This window comes from Myxine glutinosa, chromosome 14, assembly GCF_964187855.1.
Source record: "Myxine glutinosa chromosome 14, kmMyxGlut1.1, whole genome shotgun sequence".
Lineage (NCBI taxonomy): Eukaryota > Metazoa > Chordata > Myxini > Myxiniformes > Myxinidae > Myxine > Myxine glutinosa.
In genome coordinates, this window is record NC_136274.1 from 55,975,164 (window position 1) to 56,000,783 (window position 25,620).

A 25,620-nucleotide genomic window follows, 5' to 3' on the forward strand; every position below is an offset into this window, starting at 1 on the left:
TATGTTAAAAATCGTGGCCATTTTGAAATCCCAAATGGCTGCAACACAACACAATTATATATTTTTAATCCTTTGTAAAACTTGTGCTGTTAGGAGTCAATGAGAATATGTACTTGTGACAAATAATTGGACTGTGATCCTCTGGAGGGCGCCATATATATATATATATATATATATATATATATATATATATATATATATATATATATTTGACAGTATATATATATATATATATACTGTCAAATATATATATATATATATCATAATATATATGACAGGAGTGACATAAATATATATATATATATATTTATATAAATACTGGTTAAGTATATGAGAAGTGGCAGCCATTTTGAAATCCAAAATGGCCACCATTGGGGACTTGAAAAATATTGGTATCAAGAGGTTTTGTGTTTATTGAGGTTATGACAGTATTTCCTGATAATTCCAAATATTATACCCAAAAATGCACACACAGTTTCTAGAACTGAATAGACTATAAACGATTCAATCCAATCCAATGGCATCACCGAAACGGTGTCGGTGATGCCAAGCCAGTCTCAGAGGCAGAGGGTACACTGGGTGGTTGGCCATCGTCTTTGTTCATGGTAATCAGCGTCAGGAGTTTTATAATTTGGCCAGGTACCAGCACACAACACTTTACTTCTACAGAAGACAACATTGGATATCGAACATCTACCAGCGAAGGTTAGCGGAGGACACTGCTGGTGTATAGTCTAGATAGTCTAGACTCTAGAGGATGGTTTACTCCCTGATATCATGCTCTGTCTACTCAGCAGCAGGGTGAGTGTTTCTAGTCAGGTTCGGAGTCAAACTCAGACGATAGATCAGAAAAGCCTGTGTGATACCTGAGAAGAAATCTTAAAACTTAAGAGTTGTGATTAATTCAGAGAATCATGTTATACAATCTTGATGCCCTCAAAATGTTAAACAGAATGAAACAGAAAGCAATTGTTTAAGCCAAATTTTATCAACATTCCTTAGATATTTCTGAAGTTTTAGTAATTGATAAATCAACAGCCACAAAAGGAAAAGTAAAAATTCCAAGCCTCACCAAATGGGAAATTTGACTCTGGGTTCAGCTGAATATTGTGGAATTCCCAAGTGTCTGCAGACCAGGGCAAAAGGTTTCCTGACGTGTCGCTGCTCAAACCGCATACCAGATCAGGCCAGATGCGCAGGTGCACGAGCTCTCCTTGGAAGAACCAGGGTTGTCGAAACTGGATCCTTTCCTTTTTGACTTCAACATGCTGACCCAGGAACACACTGCCGCCTCCTTTAATGTTGGCGTTCCGAGACACGTTCACCCACGAGGCTGTCATCTTCCCATCGACGAAGAGTCTTGCCAAACCTTCGGCACCCTGCCAAATGGCGCACACCTGGTGCCAGGTGTGCGCGGTCGAGTTCCACTCGGATGTGACCTTACTGTTTGCGATGTTAAGGATCAATTGGCCATCTGCACCGCCGCTGAGGGCAAGTGACAACTTCGAGGCTTCGGGCTCGATGTAAGAAAAGGCTGTCCACAAATTGCCTCTGGGTGCGGTCAACTTGATGTCGATGCAGAATGTGATGTTCTCCAATGGTACTTCGCCCACAGGTAGAGTGGCTCTACCAAATTTTGTTCGTGCTGCCGGTTGGAATACGGCACTTTTCCCCAAGATGGACTCTGGTTCTGTGGAAGCAAATGTAACAATTTAAAACATATCTGGAAAACACTTTGATTTGATACCAAAAGAGAAGGCACTGGGGTGATTTATTTTTTGACAGTACTTCCTTCACATCACGCTCAATCACAGCTTTCATCCACGGCGGCAGGTCCACAACGTTGTCGCTCTTTAATTAATTAATCCTGCTTTACAACCACCAAAATACATTCAAAGATTTACTCCATTTTCTAATTCGGAAACCTGCTCAAAAAAGTTCTGCAAGATACTTCTGATCTACGACAAGTGCACGCAATGCAAGACCAGTTCCGAGATCAAATGTCGGACATGTTTCACTGCTGTGGTGACACGTTGACCCTTCTGTAGCTGCTACATATGTGTAGCTGAGAATTAATAAAAGACAGGCCGTCACTCCACCAATGGCTCCTACCAACGCAAGCCTTAACCTGTGTGGGGATTCAGAACTTGGCCTTCAATCCAATGGCACTCAGTGGCCTACTATTTTCAAAAAGTAGCAAAGACGTTTGTGGTCCAGGCAAGCAGACGGGATAGCCAAATGTCCCGAAATGACAGCATACTCTACAATGATGATGCCCGAAGTGCAGGTAGAATAATAAATAAATAAATAATAAATAATAACAAATAAACAATAAATAAATAATAATAATAAACAATAATAATAAATAAATAATAATAAATAAATAATAATAAACAAAAATAATAAATAATAACACTTTGCTAACAGTATGAGGATATGTAGTTGTATCCTATCTTTCCTTTTTTTCACAGTTATAATAAATAAATAAATATAATAATATCATTGTAATAATTAATAAATAATAATAATTAGTAATTTTCCCATATATATCAATTTAATTTAATAAATAATAATAATAAAAAAACAAAAAAAAACACCTTGCTAACAGTATGAGGATATGTAGTCAGATCCTATTTTTTTTTTTTTTTTTTTTTAAAGTTAGGACGGAGCTGCCTTTTAACAGGGTAGCATTTTAATACCCATCACAAATCGTCTTTATCCAAAGCCAGAAGGTTATTCACCCAAAACTAGCTTGGTTTCCATAATTCTATAATTAATCCACATTCTTGCCTTCAGCTGAACCGAAATCCACAACATCCCTATTCACACATTGTGCTGCACGGAATCAAACCCAGACCGCACAGCCCAGAAGAAAGCATTGCCTCCCTGTCTGGGTGTTTAGAAAATAAAAAACAACCTATTTGTCCTGGACCATACAGCCTGGTGTTGCCTTAGCGGTTAGGGTGCCGGCTTGGGATCTTAGGATCCTGAGTTGGAATCCCGGTCGATCGTTGATTTAACGCCAGGGGGGGTTAACTCAGCCTGCCATCCTTCCGAGGTCGGCAAATTGAGTACCAGCTTGCTGGGTGTGTGCCCCGGTTTTGAAGAAGTACAGCGCATCCCTGCGTGTTGTAAGAGGTGACTAAAGGGTTGGCGTCAGGAAGAGCATCCGGCCATTAAAAAAACAAAAAACATTGCCGCAAAAAGGGAACCATGATGACTGCCATGGGGCCCGCAAGGCCGACCCCCACTCGAGCAGGGAAAATGGCCTTAAAAAGGGAATTTTTTTGTCCTGGACCATGACTATTGGGAAATGGGAAAACAAAAAGAAATACTGAACAGGAAAGTTGAACCATTGAGCCTCCGGTAACCAAATGATTCAAATACAACGTTGTGCTTTGTCACCACCCGACACCACCTGACACCACAGAAACACGCATCCTCAGCCTTCTTGAAAGAAAACCTCACCTTGCCATTTTAGGGACGCTCGGAATCCTCGGTTCGTATAGTAGCCATCGCTCCGAAAGGTCACCAGCAGGAAACCATGTGAGGCAACAAACGTTCTTCCTTCATCAAACGTCTGGCAAATTTTTGTGGAACTCAGTCGGTCCGAGTCCGTACTCACAGAAAGCCAATCATAGTGGCATTCTTTTCCCTGGTTCTCCTCGAGTCTCAAGTCCATGATGGTGAGCACCGCAGCGAGACCTCTCGGAGCTCGCACCGTCCACTGGCACCACAGGTCGGCGGCGTAGGCATAATTAGGGTAGCCCGGAGACTCAATTGTCCCTTCCTGTGTGACATTCTGTCCGCATTTGTTATCTGCGTGGGAAACATGTCAGTTAGCGTGCATGGACATTTTCATAACTACGATCGCATCTTTGTTTTGTTTAGTAAAACAACAACAAGATGAAGGCGTTGAAAAGAAGAAACAAACAGAAATCACGATACATTTGGATTTCATGAGCCCAGACCTTGAACGAGATTATGCGATTTGAAGAGTAAATCAAGAACGTTAATTAATCATCAGGTTTGAATTTTTAGTGTGTGTGTGTGTGTGTGTGTGTGTGTGTGTGTGTGTGTGTGTGTGTGTCTGTGTGAATAAGAGACAGCAGTGTGAGGAACAGAAATGAAAAAACGAGATGTGTGTGACCCACTCCCATGTGTGTGTGTGTGTGTGTGTGTGTGTGTGTGTGTGTGTGTGTGTGTGTGTGTGTGTCTGTCTGTGTGAATAAGAGACAGCAGTGTGAGGAACAGAAATGAAAAAACGAGATGTGTGTGACCCACCCCCATGTGTGTGTGTGACCCACTCATGTGTGTGTGTGTGTGTGTTTGATGCAATCCCGTGTGTGTGACCCACTCCCGTGTGTGTGTGTGTGACCCCACTCCTGTGTGTGTGTGTGTGTGTGTGACCCCATTCCCGTGTGTGTGTGACCCCACTCCCGTGTGTGTGTGACCCCACTCCCGTGTGTGTGCGACCCCACTCCCGTGTGTGTGCGACCCCACTCCCGTGTGTGTGCGACCCCACTCCCGTGTGTGTGCGACCCCACTCCCGTGTGTGTGCGACCCCACTCCCGTGTGTGTGCGACCCCACTCCCGTGTGTGTGCGACCCCACTCCCGTGTGTGTGCGACCCCACTCCCGTGTGTGTGCGACCCCACTCCCGTGTGTGTGCGACCCCACTCCCGTGTGTGTGCGACCCCACTCCCGTGTGTGTGCGACCCACTCCCGTGTGTGTGCGACCCACTCCCGTGTGTGTGCGACCCACTCCAGTGTGTGTGCGACCCACTCCCGTGTGTGTGCGACCCACTCCCGTGTGTGTGCGACCCACTCCCGTGTGTGTGCGACCCACTCCCGTGTGTGTGCGACCCACTCCCGTGTGTGTGCGACCCACTCCCGTGTGTGTGCGACCCACTCCCGTGTGTGTGCGACCCACTCCCGTGTGTGTGCGACCCACTCCCGTGTGTGTGCGACCCACTCCCGTGTGTGTGCGACCCACTCCCGTGTGTGTGCGACCCACTCCCGTGTGTGTGCGACCCACTCCCGTGTGTGTGCGACCCACTCCCGTGTGTGTGCGACCCACTCCCGTGTGTGTGCGACCCACTCCCGTGTGTGTGCGACCCCACTCCCGTGTGTGTGCGACCCCACTCCCGTGTGTGTGCGACCCCACTCCCGTGTGTGTGCGACCCACTCCAGTGTGTGTGCGACCCACTCCCGTGTGTGTGCGACCCACTCCCGTGTGTGTGCGACCCACTCCCGTGTGTGTGCGACCCACTCCCGTGTGTGTGCGACCCACTCCCGTGTGTGTGCGACCCACTCCCGTGTGCGTGCGACCCACTCCCGTGTGCGTGCGACCCACTCCCGTGTGTGTGCGACACCCACTCCCGTGTGTGTGCGACCCACTCCCGTGTGTGTGCGACCCACTCCCGTGTGTGTACGACCCACTCCTGTGTGTGTGTGTGTGTGACCCACTCCCGTGTGTGTGTGTGACCCACTCCCGTGTGTGTGTGTGACCCACCCCCGTGTGTGTGTGTGACCCACTCACGTGTGTGTGTGTGACCCACTCCCGTGTGTGTGTGACCCACTCCCGTGTGTGTGTGACCCACTCCCGTGTGTGTGCGACCCACTCCCGTGTGTGTGCGACCCACTCCCGTGTGTGTGCGACCCACTCCCGTGTGTGTGCGACCCACTCCCGTGTGTGTGCGACCCACTCCCGTGTGTGTGCGACCCACTCCCGTGTGTGTGTGACCCACTCCCGGGTGTGTGTGTGTGTGTGTGTGACCCACTCCCGTGTGTGTGAGTGCATGTGTGTTTGGCGTATTCTCTCAAGACATTATTTGGGAGTGAAGAGGAGGAACAATTCCATTTTGCCTGTTAGAATCGGGATGTTGGTGCTGATTCGAGCCCTTACTAATCAGAAGTCTTCTGGGAAGAATCTTCATAATATCTCAAAACTATTGACCGTTTCGGCCGAAACTTGGCGGACAGGTTTGATGTGTGACGAGGAAGAATTGATTCGATTTTGGTGAAGACCCGAATCTGATACTTATTTTAATTTCTTAAGCGATTCTTCACCATTAGAGATGGATCCAAAATCAGGGAAGGAAGAATTTGGAATTAGGTGAGGGGGTACAACGGCCTAGTCGAAAAAAAACCAAAAAAAACCTGTGAGATCCTTAAACATCGACAGTCGCGTCCAGTGAGCATGAAATTATTGACATACCATATTTGCGATGGGTCTTGTCAGACTTCCTTATTAGACAGTATTTTTGTCTGCACAATTCCTACGGTCAGCGGACGAAGACTTACCGATTCGTGCCAGCACAAGGCACACAGCAGTCGAAAAGGTCAACGCTCGAAGGTACGCGCTCATGGTATCCAAGGCTCGCACCTCTTCGAAAGCTCCTCGCTCCTCTTCACTCCCTCACAAATTCCTTTATGCTCTTTTTTTTGTCACTGAGGTTCTTGGAGGTTCTCCTGCAAAACCAAGGGATTGGTACTTGGGGTGTGCCCCTGGCGTCCAGCATGCTTGCAACAATTGCAGAATTTTACTTTCAGGACAACTTTTGTGTTTGTGAGTGGCAATGAAACACCAGTTATATTCGTCATGTTGTATAAATACATTCACTCCTATGTATCTTTGTTCGAGTGAAATCTGATCATGAGTGAACCAAAAGCACCATTTTCTGCAGCATCAGGCATCCCTGAATGCTTCCATTTATGCCATTATATACATTTCAGACTGCGTTTCTCCATATATTTTTTTACCCAGAATGCAAAGCACACACAGCATGAACATTTACTGAAGGTCTAATTTTATTTTTGTCTTTCTGCGTAGGGTCAAAACTCAATGACGTGTGTACAGGATTACGTTTCAGATCAAATGTTTGAGGATTTCAGGTTTTTAATCGTTCGAGCTTCAAGTGACCAATTGTCTCGGCATCTCTCCCTGAGGACACGCCTCGATACGTTTGGTGACTTAATTACATACGTGTTTTGGTTAAAAGGTTTCCTAAAGCTCAGCGTCTAAGTTTTTTTTAGCTCTTACACGAGCTCAACGCCCATTCGACCTTGTATACAAAAAAAAATAAGTGTGTCTGTCTATGTAAGGTGACAATGACAGGTGACAAGTGACAAGTGACAAGTAAGACAGGTGACAATCATCGATGTACCATACTCTTGACACTCATCAGTGATGCTGGACCGGTCTCTTGGCAAGGGTCATAATGGGTGGTTTACAGTTGCCTTCTCAACAGTCAGGGCAGGAATTTGTAATTTTTTTCAGTGTGCTGGTGATAACTCGCCTACTATTCGCGAAAGACACCGTATGATCTTTAACGTCAACTAATGCTGGCAGACACGTCTTCCGGCTTAACCTGCATCCGATGGCCGCTCCACACGTTGATGCATCACCCGACATTTAAATCATCTTTACAACAACGGAATGTGAGCGAAGTGATGTCAACAGGCTGGTCAAGTGCGGGGGTGCCAATGATGCACGCACCTCATCGTACAGGTGTACACCTCGCATACCTCCGCCAGGCTGAACAGTTTACATTTTGTATCCCACTGAAAAGCCAGATCTGGATTCAGACCTGAACCAAAATCGAATCAACTTGTTCTCGTCATCTGAAAAACAACCACCAGGTTTTGTAATAATCTGTCCACACGTTTTTGAGATATCGTGCTATATATCCTTTTTTGGGGCCGTCTCTAAATGGTGAAGAATCACTTGAAAAATTTTTTTTTTTATCGGATTCGGATTCGGACCTTCACCAAAATTGAATCAATTCATCCTCGTCACACTCCCAACCCGTCCACCAAGTTTTGTCATAATCCGTCCACAACTTTTTGAGATGTGCGAAATATCATTTTTGGCCCCATCTCTCAACAGTGAAGAATCACTTAAATTCTCGTATCTGGATCCGAATCTTCCATCCATAGAGTCCCTGTACGAAGAGGTGCGTGCATCCAAAGAGTCCCCATACGAAGAGGTGCGTGCATCACTCGAGTCCCCATACGAAGAGGTGCGTGCATCACTCGAGGCCCCATACGAAGTGGTGCGTGCATCACTCGAGTCCCCAATACAAAGAGGTGCGTGCATCACTCGAGTCCCCATACGAAGAGGTGCGTGCATCACTCGAGTCCCCATACGAAGAGGTGCGTGCATCACTCGAGTCCCCAATACAAAGAGGTGCGTGCATCACTCGAGTCCCCAATACAAAGAGGTGCGTGCATCACTCGAGTCCCCATACGAAGAGGTGCGTGCATCACTTGAGTCTCCGTACGAAGAGGTGCGTGCATCACTCCCACGCCGCACTTGACCAACATGTTTACATCACTTCGCTCACATTCCGTTGCTATTATAAAGATTCGAGCATTTGTTCATTTCACTAGCACGTAGCACGTCCTCCATGAGCACCTTTTAATCCATTACCTGCACGTGTACCGAGCACGAGCTCTTCTCCATTGAAATGCGATCAAAAAGCCAAAAACACAGAATGACGAGTCACGTTGGTTTGTGCCGCGACGGGGACATCAAACCGACATCTCAACCTCGTCCTTCCACATGTGGATGACCTACTGGGAATATCCTTGGCTTTTCGCTGCTGAGTGCATGTTCACGGCGATAATAATCGCTGGGAACAGAATTCGATTACTTCCCCCTGGAAAAGTATTCACCAATAATAAACACGACCCATACGACTACTGGACCATCCGTGTGAGGTCTCACCATATCCCAGCAGGTGTTAGAAACGACTACGTCACAGTGACGGTCACGGTAGCTTACCTGTCCGGGTTGAATTCTATATTCGGCCCGAGTGGCTCTCGGAGTAAAACACGCGTGAGGACCAACGAACGACCAAGGAAGACTGGGGTGGAAAAGGGAGAGACCGCGCCCATCTATTGCCTCTCGGTCGTGAAAACTGACTTGCGCGGATTGGAAGCTCCGCCCACGTACAAGACTCCGCCCCAAACGAGTTTCAAGTTTCGTGTATGTATGGAGACCACGCCCCCATCCGTGTAAAACATTCTTGCGTTGTGGACACCACCATGGTTTGATTAAAAAACAAAAGTTTTATCTGAGCCGCTCGCAACGCCTTCGGGACAATTGCTCCATACCTTTGCATTCCCAAATTCCTAGAATTCCCAAATTTGCTCCATTCCCACAAATATCTCAGTTTCTGGATATATTGTGCTTCCACTTTGGTACATTTTCCGACAATAAATTGTGCTTAAAGGTTCAAATGTCATGACGATCCAAAACTGACGTCATTTTGCAGGCACGATATGACGATGCCCTCCGGGGAAACGATATCCGAGGCGTGCCATTCTTGATAATGTGAGTTTGTCTTAATGCTCGAGGTTTGGGGTGAGCAGAAGGGGCCATGAAAAGTTCAGGAAAAGGAGCCACGGTATCTGTCTGTTCCCACAGACTATCCGTGTCCAAAAACAAGAACGCCCGGGATAAGAACAGCGTTCCCTCTGGGAAAAGGTTCATCAATGAACGCGAATGTCACTTTGCGCAGCGGCATGGTTAGGGTTAGGGTTAGGATTCGGGTTAGGGTTCGGGTTCGGGGTCGATTTCTGACGCCACTTGTCTTTGGAAACTCCCAATGCAACAGAGGAAAGAATGAAACAATGATTCCTCAAAATTATCATTTTTTCAAAGAATGAAAAATAATATCATGGTGTGTGTGTGTGTGTGTTTGTATGTGTTTGTGTGTGTCGTTGGTTGTTATCCCCATATGCGGGTTTCTGATGGTGGATCGGAGTCCTCCCATTTCTCGAAGTATCCACGTGTACTTCCGTGTGTAAATATATATTCGTGTGTGTCTGTTTGTGTGTTTGCGTGTGTTTGTGTGCGTTTGTGTGCGTGTGCATATGTGTGTGTGTGTGTGTGTGTGTATATGTGTGTGTGTGTGTGTGTGTGTGTGTGCGTGTGCATATGTGTGTGTGTGTGTGTGTGTGTGTGTGTGCGGGTGTGTGTGTGTGTGTGTGTGTGTGTGTGTGTGTGTGTGTGTGTGTGTGTGTGTGTGTGTGTGTGTGTGTGTGTGTGTGAATATTAAAATGTAAATGTCATGCATTAGTTGCAACTTAGATTGTAGGTTTAAACTTTCAGGTTATTTGGAATATGTTTCTTTCTCGAGACATTATATAATTGTAATGGTTTAAATATGTTAAATTATTTTCTTTCGACAACATAATGGGGCTATAGTTATGGCCAACTTGTGTGGATTGGCTCGCTCCGCTCGCCTCATCACACATCGCTGCAGAGGCACGGGCTTGTTTTAACTAAGGATAATGACCTGACTGAACTTGGGTTGCTGTGTTGTCATGATTTACACTAATTATAATACAAACACTTATTTTGTACAAATGTATTTGTAATATTGGTGATATTATTTATTTGTAATATATTTGTAATCAAAAAAGGTCAAAGTGGTCCAATGGGTCTAAAGTGTCTTACGTATCTTTGTTGTCTTTGGGGTTTGTATATTTGGATAATTTGGGTCCTCTGGGTGTTCTGGGTCTTCTGGGTCTTCTGCAGTCTTGGTGGCCTTAAGGGTCTTGGGAGACTTGAAGGGTCTTCAAAAGTCTAAGGGGTCTCAGCAGTCTAAAGGGTCGAAAGGTATATTCCAACAATATGTTATTAATACACAGGATGAAACCAACTTTCAAACAGTACATAAAGATACATAATCAGACGGCTTCACCGACTCGCAGACCGTGTTTTCTAGTTTTATATCAACTTGAAGAAGAAGACGTTCTTGTCACAAATATATCTATATATATATCTGTGCAGCATCTGTCCTGTCTTGTCTTGTCTTGTTTTGTCACTGAACTACTTTCTCAAACTTTTGTGAAATCGTACCAAACTTCTGGTATACACATATCTCTCCCGTCGGTATGTCCTAAGGGTATTTGTTTTGAAAAATTTTCGATTTTTTATTTTTATTTTTTTGGAATTTTTTTTTTCAACTTAAGTTTTCAACTTCAATTGTTTACAAAATGTGATATCACGTATATTACAAATACATTTGTGCAAAATAATTGTTTGAATTATGATTGGTTTAAACCATGACAAAACGGCAACTCGGGTACAGTCATTTATCTATATATCTACATATCTGGGCAGTGTCTGTGTTGTCACTTAACGACCTCCTCAAACTTTTGTTTCCGTGGTTGTGAAGTGTTTTTAATAACGTTGTGGTGGTTTTGAATCACGTGGTGGTGAGGTATTGGTGGTGAGGTATTTTGAATTATGTGGTGGTGAGGTGTTTTTAAATGACGTGGTGTTGAGGTGTTTTAAAATCACATGGTGGTGAGGTGTTTTGAATTAGTTGGTGATGAGGTGGTTTGAATTACGTGGTGGTGAGGTGTTTTGAATTACTTGGTGGTGAGGTGTTTTTAAATGACGTGGTGGTGAGGTGTTTTTAATTTCGTAGCTGTGAGGTGTTTTTATTATGTGTTTTATGGCTGTGAGGTGCTTTAAATTACTTGGTGGTGAGGTGTTTTGAATTACTTGGTGGTGAGGTGTTTTTATTACGTGTTTTATGGCTGTGAGGTGTTTTAAATTACGTGGTGGTGAGGTGTTTTGAATTACTTGGTGGTGAGGTGTTTTGAATTACTTGGTGGTGAGGTGTTTTGAATTACGTGGTGGTGAGGTGTTTTGAATTACGTGGTGGTGAGGTGTTTTGAATTACTTGGTGGTGAGGTGTTTTGAATTACTTGGTGGTGAGGTGTTTTAAATTACTTGGTGGTGAGGTGTTTTAAATTACTTGGTGGTGAGGTGTTTTGAATTACTTGGTGGTGAGGTGTTTTGAATTACTTGGTGGTGAGGTGTTTTGGATTATGTGGTGGTGAGGTGTAATCGTCCCAAACTTCCAGTCTTCACCTACCCCTCCCCTATGTATGTGCTGAGGGGTTCTTTCTTGAAAAAAAAAACATTCAACCTGAATCTTCAACCTAAATTGCCAATAAAAATGAAATATCACAAACACAACAAATACATTTGTGCAAAATAATTGTTTGTATTATGATTGGTGTAAATCATGACAACACAGCAACTCAGGTACAGTCATTATTCTCAGCTAAAATAAGCCCGTTCCTCAGTAACGACGCTTGGTGAGACGAGCGTAGCGAGCCGAGCCAAGCTAGTATATATATATATATATATATATATATATATATATATATATATATATACACATATATATATACACATATATATATATATATATATATATATATATATAGTGGGGCATGGGGCTGAATTTTTTCACACTAGCCCCACACAGGAATTTACTTCCTGTTTCTTAAATATCTATATATTGTAACGAATGTGGAAACGTTACAATGTGAACGTTACAAAAGTATGGTAACATCCTCGTAATGTAAATAATGGTCGTAGCCGGCCTCCTAGTTAATTCCATGAAACTTACACGCAGGTCACGATATATCTTTTAAATAGTGTATTTCCTTATTCCATGTAGGCTAAATATGTGTTTCCCACTAGATTGACTTTGCATTGTATCAAACAAAATAAGCGTAGGCCCTTCCAATTTCCCCAAAACCTCCCTTCCAATTGCCTTCCGCATTTTGGGCGGTTTTCTTCAAACCACCATTGGCCACGAGGTAGGTTTGGGGAAGAAAGGCGTGTCTCCACCTCGTCATAAGAGGGAAGGAGTGAACCAGCCCTAACAGCCAATCAACACCGCGGTGAGCGACCTGGTAGGCGTGCCCTCGGAGCCGGCGGCTTGATTTCGCCCGAGGTGATAAAAGCGACTGTAAGGGACTGCTTTATGAGATGACTTGAGGGAGGCCTTGAGAGATGACCCTGGGAGATGAGCAAAGAGGCTGCACCAAGAGAAGCGGTGAGATGCGAAACGCTCCAAGCCAAAGAGGAGAGGTACTCGGCAAGGAAACCAGCTTTGGAGAGACGCGCTGAAAGGAGGGAGACGGCTCCACCCCAAGAAGAGGAGCAGGTGTGCCGAACCAGCGCGTGACGTCTACCGTGGCGGATACACGACGGAGGGTTTCCCGCCAAAACCGCGAGGAATTGTGAGCTGCGGCCTCCCGACTTTGCCTCCCTCTCAAGCAATCCACCTCAAGCCTTACCTGCCTGCATTATCCCCTGTGTAAGTGTGAACGTCCTGTCCTGCTCGTGTCTTGGGGTTAAGTAAAAATGAATAGTGTAAGTTAACGATTCGCTGTGTTACTGCTTCTTCCATCCATTGCTTGTGTGTGTATAATAAAATCTGTTCTTCCTCCGTATTCTTCTTCTTCTTCTTTTTCATTCTCTTTCGGTCGCTTTAGAGATTTCCCGATTGAATATCTGTGGGGCGATCTGGTCAACGTCGGGTGGAATCGGGTTTTAATCGGGGAGTAACTGTTCGGACGCGGTTAAATACACCACCGCTCGGTCAATATAACATCTAAAAGCCGCGTCTGTAACAATTGGTGTCAGGAGTGGGATTCGGACCTGGGACTAAATTTGTTAGGCCCAAATTTTGGAACACCAATTGTACTATTAGAGTAACAATTGGTGTCGAGGAGTTGGATTCGGACCTGGGACTAAATTTGTTAGGCCCAAATTTTGGAACACCAATTGTACCATTAGGGTAACAATTGGTGTTGGGAAGTAGAATTCGATCCGGAGCGCGTTTCACGCGCTCGAAATTATAACGGCGAAATTTGATTTTGTTTTACGAAAATATAAAACCCGAATTTTGAGATCGCGCCATGGACAATCAAGGCGATCGAATGCTGGTGGGTGAGCTAGAGGAGGGGTTAGGAGTAACCCAGGATCAAATGGAGGGGAGCAATGAGGAGGCGGTTGAGGGGGTATCAGGTGCACAAAATGGCGCTCTCGCGCACGTGGTTACAGCGGCACCAAATTTAGCCACGCCCATGGGCGCGGCAGCCGAGCCAGAGATGCCAGAGTACATGCGAGTCTTTATGATCCAAATGATGGCAAAAATGGATGCCCAAAATGATAAGTCCACCCGAGAGCGAAGAGAAATGGGAAACCAAATGGGGGTAATGGGAAACCAAATGGGGGTAATGAGGGACGAAGCGAGGAGTACCGGTGAGAAGTTAGACAAGAAATTTGGGAAGTTCGACAATAATTTTGAGGAGTTAGACAAGAAATTTGGGAAGTTAGACAATAATTTTGAGGAGTTAGACAAGAAATTTGGGAAGTTAGACAATAATTTTGAGGGGTTAGACAACGGGATAAAAGAGGTAAAGAATGGGTTAACGGGGGTGGAAAACAGAATGGCTGCCCAGGAGAATCAGTTAGAGGGGGTGAAAAATGGGTTAATGGGGTTAGAAAATAGGATGGAGGACAAATTGCGGGAAATAGGGGAACAATCTGCCAGGGAAATCAAACAAATGGGAGAGCAGATAGAGGAGGTGAAAATCGGGGTAGAAACCAAACTGGATGCTCAGAGGGATGAATTGGGACAGATGAGGGTGGCATCTACAAAAGAGATGGAGGAAATACGACGAGGGGTAAGTGAGGAGGTTTCGGGGCTGCGTGAGGAGGTAAAGCGAGGTGAGAAGCGTATGGAGAAAGAGGTGAGAAATAATACGGCTAAGTTACAAGGGGGAATAGAAGATCTGACGAAGGGAGTAGAACAGCTGACAGTCGGACAAAGGGAACTAGCGGACCAAGTGGAAAAGAACACTGCGGTACTAGGAGGGTTAAAGGCGACACAAAAAGAAATTAAAAACGAATTAATAGCGACACAGAGGCAATGTCAGATGGTACGTGAGGAACTGACAATGAGGGTGGACGAGGTGACAGAGATAATGGAGACAAAGGACCGACAGGTGAGGATGCACATAGAGACGGTCACGGTAGCCTTAGAGGACGAACTTGAGGAGACGCACCGAGAAATAAAAGAGGTTAAACAAAAATTAGAGGAAGTGGAAGAAGAGGTGAGTGAAATTAAGAAGGGACGAACAGAAACTAAAAGAGAAATCCAGGAGGAGATAGCGGAATATGTGCAAGGTCGGTGCTCAACTCATAAGGTGATGCTCACTAACCAAATAAAGAGTTTGCAGGTGGCAAAGGAGGTGCGGAGACGAAGTACGCAGGTGAGTGGCAATGTATATGATGTGAGGAAAGCTTCAGTCGGCTTGGGGATTGGTTTGGATCCGGGTGTTCGTGAGAGGCCGTTGGTGAAGTGTGCGACAGGTCTGGTGTGCGAAGAAAGAGGTGTGCGAGAATGTCCGACCATGGGGTGTGTGAGGAAAAAGTGCACGCCGAGGAGTGAGTGTGCCGTCAGGAGTGAGCCGGTCGTAGCGCGTGTGCGAGGGTGCACAGGGAAGCGCGGTGTGGTGAGTGTTACGGAGGAAGTAACGAAAAAGTGTGCGCGAGAGGATGCGCGAGAAAGGTGTGTAACGGACGGGTGCGTGAGGAAAGAGTGTGCTGTCGAGAGTAAGGGTGAGTGCGCGGTCAAGAATGGAGGTGAGAGTAGTGAGAGTGAAACGGAGCGTGAGTTGGTTATGACAGGTGAGCGAGGATGTACACCTGGAATGGAAGGATGCACACCTGGAATGGTAGAGCGTGTGTGGGAAGGCACATTTGAGTTGGTAGTGAGGCACGTGGTTGGGTGTGCGAATGAGAGCACACCTGTGATTGTCACAGAGGAAGTGACCGAGGAGGGGGCGCGAAGAGGTGTGTTGGTGAGGTGTGCGACCAACGAATGTGTGCCAAAGTGTTCGGTGGTCAGGTGTGTGACCAAGTCGGCGAGCGGAATGAGTGTACCAAGGTGTGTAAGGAAAGGTACGAGGAGAATGGGAACAGCTGCATGTATGAGCAAGAAAGGGGTAGCGTATGCTTGTAAGAATCCAGGTGAAGCGTCGACGGTAACCAGGTTAGAGGTTAGAACGACTTATAGCCGAATCGGGCCCTCGGTGCGCGTCGGGCAGCTTCGCGTGCCGCGAGGACCAGCGGGGATCCGAACCACGGCGGTTTCGAAAGAACCGCCGTACGCGATCCGCGCTGTGCCTCGCTTGGAACGGCCGCGTCCGGGCTCCACTAGGCGGAGCGGGCAGCTGGATAGGAGGGGTCGTCATGGCGACCACGTTTTGTTGAGACGTGCCGGCAGGTCGAGATCGGGACATTGGATGGCTCCACGCCGAGGTGGTGCGTGGGATCTCGGCCCGGGTAAGCCCCCGCCCCTGCCCCGAATGCGGGACGCATCCAGCCGCCGGCACAAAAGAATCCGCGTTCATTGCTCGGCTGTACGAAGCCGGGCTGTAGACGTGAATTGGCGCACCGAGAGGATGTAATAAGTAGACGGGTGATGGTAATAGTGATAGTGAATTGATACGAAATTTAGAAAAGTGAGTAGAATTGGCAGTAAATGAATTTTTTTTTGAATTGGTTGGAATCTGGACGAACAAAATTGATAGTGAGAGACCCCCGATGTGGTGGGATGGCAAATCCACCATCCCTCACAGAAGGTGGGGCAAATGCGCAATAGTCTATGGGGTGTATGGCAGTGAAAACTAGCCCGGGTGGGTTAGGATATTGATAGGGCCCTAGCGAAGATGACATTAGGTAACGTTAAGTTTAGTTAGTGACTGATACCTGTAGTGGGGACGCAGGTAGATTAGTGTGGATTATAATGACGTGGGAGCGCAATAGTTTAAAGGGACGACTGGGAAGCGCAAGTTTCAGAGGGGAGTAGTTAGCTGAGATGATGCCGTGTGTGTGAGGATTGAACAGGTGAGAATGGAACAGGTGTGATTGCACAGGTGTGCAACTGAACAGGTGTGTGGAGCAGTGTATGAGGGAGTAGTGGTGATTGCGTGTTGTGTTGACCAAATGGTCCAGGAAGAAAGGAGGGTGCAGGTGGCACCAGGTGTGAGGGCACAGGTGTGCAACAACAGGTGTATGTGGCTGTGTGGAATAAATGGTAGTGTGGAATATCTGGAGTATTGGAATGGATGGTCGTGGAGTGAGAATGGTGGAAATTGTGGAGTGGAGTGGATGGTGCGAAGGAGTGAATGGGGGAAGAGTGGACCCCCATCACGGATACCCGGGGCGGGTAGTGTAAGTGTTAGGTAGAGGGTACAGGTAAATTGTGGTTGGATATTGGCATCTGTGATGCGGGTGGCAGAATGGTATGTGGATGGGTGCATTAGTGTTGTGGAAATGGCTGGGCGTGTAGCCTGTTAGTGTGTGTAGTTGGTTTGGGCACTCCACCACTGTGAGGATGTCGGCCAGGTGAGGCCGCAGGTGGGCTCTGGGAGCCGGTAGTAGTTGTTGTGGATGGGGCCCGAGGATCCGGAGGACGGACCCGGGTAGCCCAGTGCCAGAGGGCACCATGGGGTGACAGAGCCAGGAGAGGGGCTGTCCCCAGTTAGTTAGGTTAGGGTGAGGAGCTAGGTAAGCTCGGGTGGCAACTACAGTGGTGGAGGTGTGCAGGTGGGTAGACCTGTTGGGAGAGCTAGACGTCGCAGCCCAGAAATTGTGCGAGGGCACCGGGAGATGAATCGGGGGAGTGAGACCCCAAATTGAGAAGCACCACAGTTTGGTCAATGGGAATTGGTTATTAGAACCCATAGTGTAAGTTGGCCAATGGATTGGCAGGGAGAGACCCCGGGTAGTGTAAAGTGTGTTAGTCATTTAGAAAATAGTTAGGATGAAGGATCTCCTCGCACCATCTGCATCCACTCACCTGAGGTGACAGGTACTCCACACCATGCCATGTTTTGATTATTTTTTTATGATGCAAATGTTTGGATTGTGAGACGCATCATGACGTGGGTGTGACATTGTGCGTAATTCCATCTCTCCCTCCTTATGAGGATTGATGATGAATTGGTGATGGCAAATTTTGAGGTAGAGGGATTGTGGTGACGAATTTGGTATAGGGGAAATATGAGGAAGACGTGACAGTAGTGACGAATTGGTAATGTGTAGATTTTGTACATATGGGGTAAGGGCAAGAGTAGGGTAGGTGACAGGGGGGTGACGTACGGTAGGGACGAACTTTCTCACTTCGCCCTCCGTACGCATTTCACCTTGCATTGCCTTATTGACGTGTACCCTTGTGACCTTACCCCTCGCTCAATTGTCTTTCTTTTGTCTCCCACATGACCTGTGCGCCATTGGGTGCCGATGGGAGCGTGCGTGAGGTGGCCATTGTGCGCCCGAGATTCCCAGAACCAGCATGCATTGCGTTGATGTACCACTGTATGGACCGCTGTTCTGCGGCCAAGTACCACTTGATGGACCCCAGGTTCTGGGGCAGGGCACCTCTGTTGGAGACCGGCCATAGTGGCCAGGGAATCCTGCTTGCGGACCTCGGTAAGGTGGCACCTATGCCAAACAGGTGGACCACCCTTAGTTGGCCCCTGGGGCCCTAAATAAAAATGGACACAAGTTGTGCTTTTTATTATTTCCAACTAGGCCGCATGAAGCCAGAAGACGTCGGGAAGAACATCGGCCCAGCAGAGAAAGAGAAGACCACCACCAGTTGCTTTGTTGTGTTTATTATGAACCATGGTGACTGCGCACCGGATGGTGCTTTTGGGTGCTTTGTGGTGTTTGGTGCTTTTGGGTGCTTTGGTGGTATTGGTACTGGTGCATCGATGCAATGCGTGCTGTCTCCTCCCTCCCAACAGGAATTTCTTTCTCTTGTTCCCTAAAAAGAAAAAAAAAGAAAAAAAACACAGGTCCTGGGTTGCGTTGTAAATAAGAAATCACGTCATTGTAAATAATGCTCCCCACCGTAAATGTATAGTTTGATAATAATTCCATAATTCGTTTAGCTGTGGGCTTGAGTCTGTTAGACAGGATGCAATGCAATAGGGGGACATACTTATTTGTGTTTTAAGATTGTCACACTCAGGGTCAGGTTAATTGTAGAGGGAATTACACCTACGTGTCACACTAAGTTAAAGTTTAATAGGCCCGAGGGCGGGCCTGAAGAAAGGAGGGTGCAGTGTAACGAATGTGGAAACGTTACAATGTGAACGTTACAAAAGTATGGTAACATCCTCGTAATGTAAATAATGGTCGTAGCCGGCCTCCTAGTTAATTCCATGAAACTTACACGCAGGTCACGATATATCTTTTAAATAGTGTATTTCCTTATTCCATGTAGGCTAAATATGTGTTTCCCACTAGATTGACTTTGCATTGTATCAAACAAAATAAGCGTAGGCCCTTCCAATTTCCCCAAAACCTCCCTTCCAATTGCCTTCCGCATTTTGGGCGGTTTTCTTCAAACCACCATTGGCCACGAGGTAGGTTTGGGGAAGAAAGGCGTGTCTCCACCTCGTCATAAGAGGGAAGGAGTGAACCAGCCCTAACAGCCAATCAACACCGCGGTGAGCGACCCGGTAGGCGTGCCCTCGGAGCCGGCGGCTTGATTTCGCCCGAGGTGATAAAAGCGACTGTAAGGGACTGCTTTATGAGATGACTTGAGGGAGGCCTTGAGAGATGACCCTGGGAGATGAGCAAAGAGGCTGCACCAAGAGAAGCGGTGAGATGCGAAACGCTCCAAGCCAAAGAGGAGAGGTACTCGGCAAGGAAACCAGCTTTGGAGAGACGCGCTGAAAGGAGGGAGACGGCTCCACCCCAAGAAGAGGAGCAGGTGTGCCGAACCAGCGCGTGACGTCTACCGCGGCGGATACACGACGGAGGGTTTCCCGCCAAAACCGCGAGGAATTGTGAGCTGCGGCCTGCCGACTTTGCCTCCCTCTCAAGCAATCCACCTCAAGCCTTACCTGCCTGCATTATCCCCTGTGTAAGTGTGAACGTCCTGTCCTGCTCGTGTCTTGGGGTTAAGTAAAAATGAATAGTGTAAGTTAACGATTCGCTGTGTTACTGCTTCTTCCATCCATTGCTTGTGTGTGTATAATAAAATCTGTTCTTCCTCCGTATTCTTCTTCTTCTTCTTTTTCATTCTCTTTCGGTCGCTTTAGAGATTTCCCGATTGAATATCTGTGGGGCGATCTGGTCAACGTCGGGTGGAATCGGGTTTTAATCGGGGAGTAACTGTTCGGACGCGGTTAAATACACCACCGCTCGGTCAATATAACATCTAAAAGCCGCGTCTGTAACAATATATATATATATCTGTGCAGCGTCTGTGTTGTGTTGTCTTGTGTTGTGTTGCCTTGTCACTGCACTAATTCTCAAACTTTTGTGAAATCGTACCAAACTTCTGGTATGCACATATCTCTCCCGTCAGTATGTCCTAATGGTATTTTTTTCAAAAAACTTCCAATTTTTTTTTTTGGGGGGGGGGCGGCATTTTTGGGGGAATTTTTTTTTTTTCAACTTAAGTTTTCAACATCATTTGTTTATAAAATGTGATATCGCGTATATTACAAATACATTTGTGCAAAATAATTGTTTGAATTGTGATTGGTTTAAACCATGACAAAACGGCAACTCGGGTACAGTCATTTATCTATATATCTACACATCTGGGCAGTGTCTGTGTTGTCACTTAACGACTCCCTCAAACTTTTGTTTCCGTGGTTGCTAAGTGTTTTTAATAACGTGGTGGTGGTTTTGAATCACGTGGTGGTGAGGTATTTTGAATTATGTGGTGGTGAGGTGTTTTTAAATGACGTGGTGGTGAGGTGTTTTTAAATGACGTGGTGGTGAGGTGTTTTTAAATCACATCGTGGTGAGGTGTTTTGAATTAGTTGGTGATGAGGTGTTTGAATTACTTGGTGGTGAGGTGCTTTTAATTATGTGGTGATGAGGTGTTTTGAATTACGTGGTGGTGAGGTGTTTTGTATTACTTGGTGGTGAGGTGTTTTTAAATGACGTGGTAGTGAGGTGTTTTTAATTTCGTGGCTGTGAGGTGTTTTTATTACGTGTTTTATGGCTGTGAGGTGTTTTTATTACGTGTGTTATGGCTGTGAGGATTTCTTAATTTCGTGGTGGTGAGGTGTTTTTATTGCGTGTTTTATGGCTGTGAGGTGTTCTTAATTTCGTGGTGGTGAGGTGTTTTTATTACGTGTTTTATGGCTGTGAGGTGTTTGTATTACGTGTTTTATGGCTGTGAGGTGTTTTAAACTACTTGGTGGTGAGGTGTTTTGAAATACTTGGTGGTGAGGTGTTTTGAATTACTTGGTGGTGAGGTGTTTTGAATTACTTGGTGGTGAGGTGTTTTGAATTACGTGGTGGTGAGGTGTTTTAAATTACTTGGTGGTGAGGTGTTTTGAATTACGTGGTTGTGAGGTGTTTTAAATTACTTGGTGGTGAGGTGTTTTGAATTACGTGGTGGTGAGGTGTTTTAAATTACTTGGTGGTGAGGTGTTTTGAATTACGTGGTTGTGAGGTGTAATCGTCCCAAACTTCCAGTCTGCACGTACCCATCCCCTATGTATGTGCTGAAGGGTTCTTTCTTGAAAAAAAAACATTCAACCTAAATTGCCTTTGAAAATGAAATATCACAAACACAACAAATACATTTGTGCAAAATAATTGTTTGTATTATGATTGGTGTAAATCATGACAACACAGCAACTCAGGTGCAGTCATTATCCTCAGCTAAAATAAGCCCGTTCCTCAGTAACGACACTGAGCCAAGCTACTATATATATATATATATATATATATATATATATATATATATATATATATATATATATTGTTACTGATCGCGGTTTAGATGTTATGATGGGCCGAGCGGATGGTCCAACCGCGACCGTTACAGGATCCCCGACTCACCCGATTCCACCCAAACGTTGGCCGGATCGCCCCGCAGCTGCTCAATGAGGGAAAAGACTAAAACGACGAATGCAAAGAGGAAAACGAAGGCAAAGAAAGGTTTGGAAATACTACTGAATTTATTGACTATTTACACACATAAGCAAAAAGAAAGCAGTCACGTTTATTTACAAGCACATAAGACGCAGGTGACACAGTGAAATCTTTAGCTTACCTACACAAGCTTAATTAACCCCGGACAGAACAAACAGAACAAACTCACGTACACAAGAAGGGTGGAAAGGCAGGAGGTGGATGGCTGGAGGGAGAGGGAGGTCCAAGGGGGTCCTGCAGCTCAACCGGCGCGTTTAGCAGCCGCCGTTCCTTTACGGTCCTGCTCCAGACCGCCGTTCAGGCCCCCAAGCTGCTGTTGTGGCTGCTGTGGACGTCGCGTGCTTTGCCAGGCCTTGTCCGACTCGTCTGGTCCAAACCCTCAACTCGTTCTTGGTCCACTCACTCTTTACCACCGACTCCTCACCGCAACCAACGCAACCAACTGACCACCACCACCGACTCCTCACCGCAACCAACGCAACCAACTGACCACCGACTCCACTGACTGACTCCTCACGACTCTCTCCACGACCAACTCACGACTCTCTTGCGTGCTTCTTGCGTGCGCCTTTTATAGCGCCTCCGGCGATTAAGCCGCCGGCCTTTTGGACACGCCCATCGGGGTGCTCACCTCGGCCCTGGTTGGTCGCGCGACCCTCTGGCTCCGCCCTTGATGATGACGGGCGGGCACGCCTTTCTTCTCCGATTCGAGCACATGTTCAATGGCGGTTATTGGAGGGGAGGTAATTGGAATCGAGGCCCGGCAATGACGGAAGGGGATGTAAAAGGAAATGGAGATTTTGGGGATGGGAAGGAAAGGGGATCTATTCTCTTTCACTGGTGCAATGGAGTACTTCAATTAATGGGAGACACAGCCTTACTCTAAAACGCAGAATAAGAGATAACTATCAAACAGGGGTATTCTATTATTTGGCTGATGTGTATGCTTGTGGACTAATTATGGGATGCCCTTTCACATTTACACAGCTCCGGAGGTAGGGGGGCGCAGAATAAACAATAATAATAATAATACAGCACACAGTCAAAAAAATACAGTCCTCATCTCCGCAACACTGCACCCTCCTCCTCTTAGGCACGTCCCGGGCCTACAACTTTTATTTTTAGTGTGACACATAGGTGTAGTTCCCTCTACTTTTAACCTGACCCTGAGTGCGACAGTTTTAAAACATAAATAAATGTGTCCCGCTGCTCCATTGCACCCTGCCTAACAGACTTACGCCCACAGTTAACCGAATTGCGGAATGGTCTTCAAACTATACACTGACGGTGGGAAGCATTATTTACAATGACGCTATTTTTATTTACAAAACTAACCCAGGACCTGTAATTGTTCTTTCTGGGGGGGAGACAGTCTGCTCTGCATCAATGCACCATGAAAGCACCCAAAAACGCACCAATATACACCCAAGCACCAATCGGTGCAGTCACCATTGTTCAAGAGTGTTCAACAAAAATAAATTCAACAACCCGTAACCCTGCAGGTGGTCTCTTGCTCTTCGGCTCCCTCTGCTGGTTATTATTATTTGTTCTTCCAGATGTTGTCATTCTTTTGCTTTGCTTACTGGCGGCCTATTTGTATTAAACTTGCACCCAATGTGTCCATTTTTATTTTCTTTATTTATGGCCCACAGGGCCGACTACGTGTGGTTCACCTGTGGGGCATCGGTGCCCTGTGGCCACGGTCCGCCAGCAAGATGTCGGGCCCTCATGGCCGGTTCCAGCAGAGGGGCCATGCCCCAACCCATGGGGTCCATAAGTGGTGCTCGGCCACAGACCTGTGGTCCATAATGTGGTGCATCGATGCAGACAGCTGGTTCTGGGAATTCCGGGCGCACAATGGAGGACTCACGCACGCTCCCCTCGGCACCCAATGGCGCACAGGTCATGTGGGAGACAAAAGGGGAAAGACAAATGAGCGAGGGGTAAGGTCACAAGGGTACACATCAATAAGGCAATGCAAGGCGAAATGCGTACGGAGAGCGAAATGAGAAAGCTCGTCCCTACCGTACGTCACCCCCCTGTCACCTACACTACCCTTGCCCTTACCCCATATGTACAAAAATCTACACATTACCAATCCGTCGCTACTGTCACGTCTCCCCATATTTCCTCTATACCAAATTCGTCGCCACAATCCCTCTACATCAAAATTTGCCATCACCAAATTCATCATCAATCCTCATAAGGAGGTAGAGATGGAACATCAAAGCACAATGTCACACCCACGTCATGATGCGTCTCACAATCCAAACATTTGCATCAATGAAAAATAATAAAACATGGCATGGTGTGGAGTTCCTGTCACCTCAGGTGAGTGGATGCAGATGGTGCGAGGAGACTTCATCCTAACTACTTCCTAAATGACATTAACACACTTTACACTACCCGGGGTCTCTCCCTGCCAATCCATTGGCCAACTTACACTATGGGTTCTAAAAACCAATTCCCATTGACCAAACTGTGGTGCTTCTCAATTTGGGGTCTCACTCCCCCGATTCATCTCCCGGTGCCCTCGCACAATTTCTGGGCTGCGACGTGTAGCTCTCCCAGCAGGTCTACGCACCTGCACACCTCCACCACTGCAGTTGCCACCCGAGCTTACCTAGCTCCTCACCCTAACCTAACTAACTGGGGAAGGCCCTCTCCTGGCTCTGTCACCCCTTGGTGCCCTCTGGCACTGGGCTACCCGGGTCCGTCCTCCGGATCCTCGGGCCCCATCCACAACTACCGGCTCCCAGAGCCCACCTGCGGCCTCACCTGGCCGACATCCTCACAGTGGTGGAGCGCCCAACCAACTACACACACTAACAGGCTACACACCCAGCCATTTCCACAACACTAATGCACCCATCCAAAGACCATTCTTTCACCCGCACCACAGATGCCAATATCCAACCACAATTTACCTGTACCCTCTACCTAACACTTACACTACCCGCCCCGGGTATCCGTGATGGGGGTCCACTTTTCCCCCATTCACACCTTCGCACCATCCACTCCACTCCACAATTTCCACCATACTCACTCCACGACCATCCATTCCAATACTCCATTTATTCCACACTACCATTCTCCATACCTGTTGTTGCACACCTGTGCACTCACACCTGGTGCCACCTGCACCCTCCTTTCTTCCTGGACCATTTGGTCAACACAACACGCAATCACCAGTACTCCCTCATACACTGCTCCACACACCTGTTCAGTTGCACACCTGTGCAATCACACCTGTTCAATCACACCTGTTCAATCTTCAAACACACGGCATCATCTCAGCTAACTACTCCCCTCTGAAACTTGCGCTTCCCAGTCGTCCCTTTAAACTATTGCGCTCCCACGTCATTATCATCCACACTAAACTACCTGCGTCCCCACTACAGGTATCAGTCACTAACTAAACTTAACGTTACCTAATGTCATCTTCGCTAGATCCCGACACACGATATATCCTAACCCACCCGGGCTAGTTTTCACTGCCATCAACCCCATAAGCTATAGCGCATTTGCCCCACCTATCAATTTGGCACACCTAAATCCAACCAATCAAAAATTCTGCCAATCATCGTACCAATCATCAAATTTCGCCTTTTTCTAATTTCGTGGCCAAAACACTATCCTCATCACCCGTCTACTTATTACATCCTCTCGGTGCGCCAATTCACGTCTACAGCCCGGCTTCGTACAGCCGAGCAATGAACGCGGGTTCTTTGGTGCCGGCGGCTGGATGCGTCCGGCACTCGGTGCAGGGACGGGGGCTTACTCGTGCCGAGATCCCATGCACCACCTCGGCGT

General features: G+C 46.8%; 1 protein-coding gene across 3 annotated transcripts in view; it reads right to left on the reverse strand.

Moving 5' to 3' along the window:
* The window catches only part of LOC137439805 (adhesion G-protein coupled receptor G6), a 93,502-nt gene extending 84,580 nt beyond the window's left edge, over positions 1-8,922 (reverse strand). For 2 of the 3 annotated variants that reach the window (XM_068135915.2, XM_068135913.2), the window contains exons 1-4: positions 8,788-8,922; positions 6,306-6,473; positions 3,469-3,819; positions 1,073-1,690 (exon numbers count right to left, since the gene is read on the reverse strand). In XM_068135915.2, coding sequence (XP_067992016.2) covers positions 1,073-1,690; positions 3,469-3,819; positions 6,306-6,369 — 1,033 coding nt within the window. In that variant the 5' untranslated portion in view covers positions 6,370-6,473; positions 8,788-8,922. Of the gene's footprint in view, positions 1-1,072; positions 1,691-3,468; positions 3,820-6,305; positions 6,474-7,500; positions 7,626-8,787 lie in introns of all 3 variants that reach the window. The other variant, XM_068135914.2, reaches the window with a different exon arrangement.
* Positions 8,923-25,620: the final 16,698 nt, after the last annotated feature.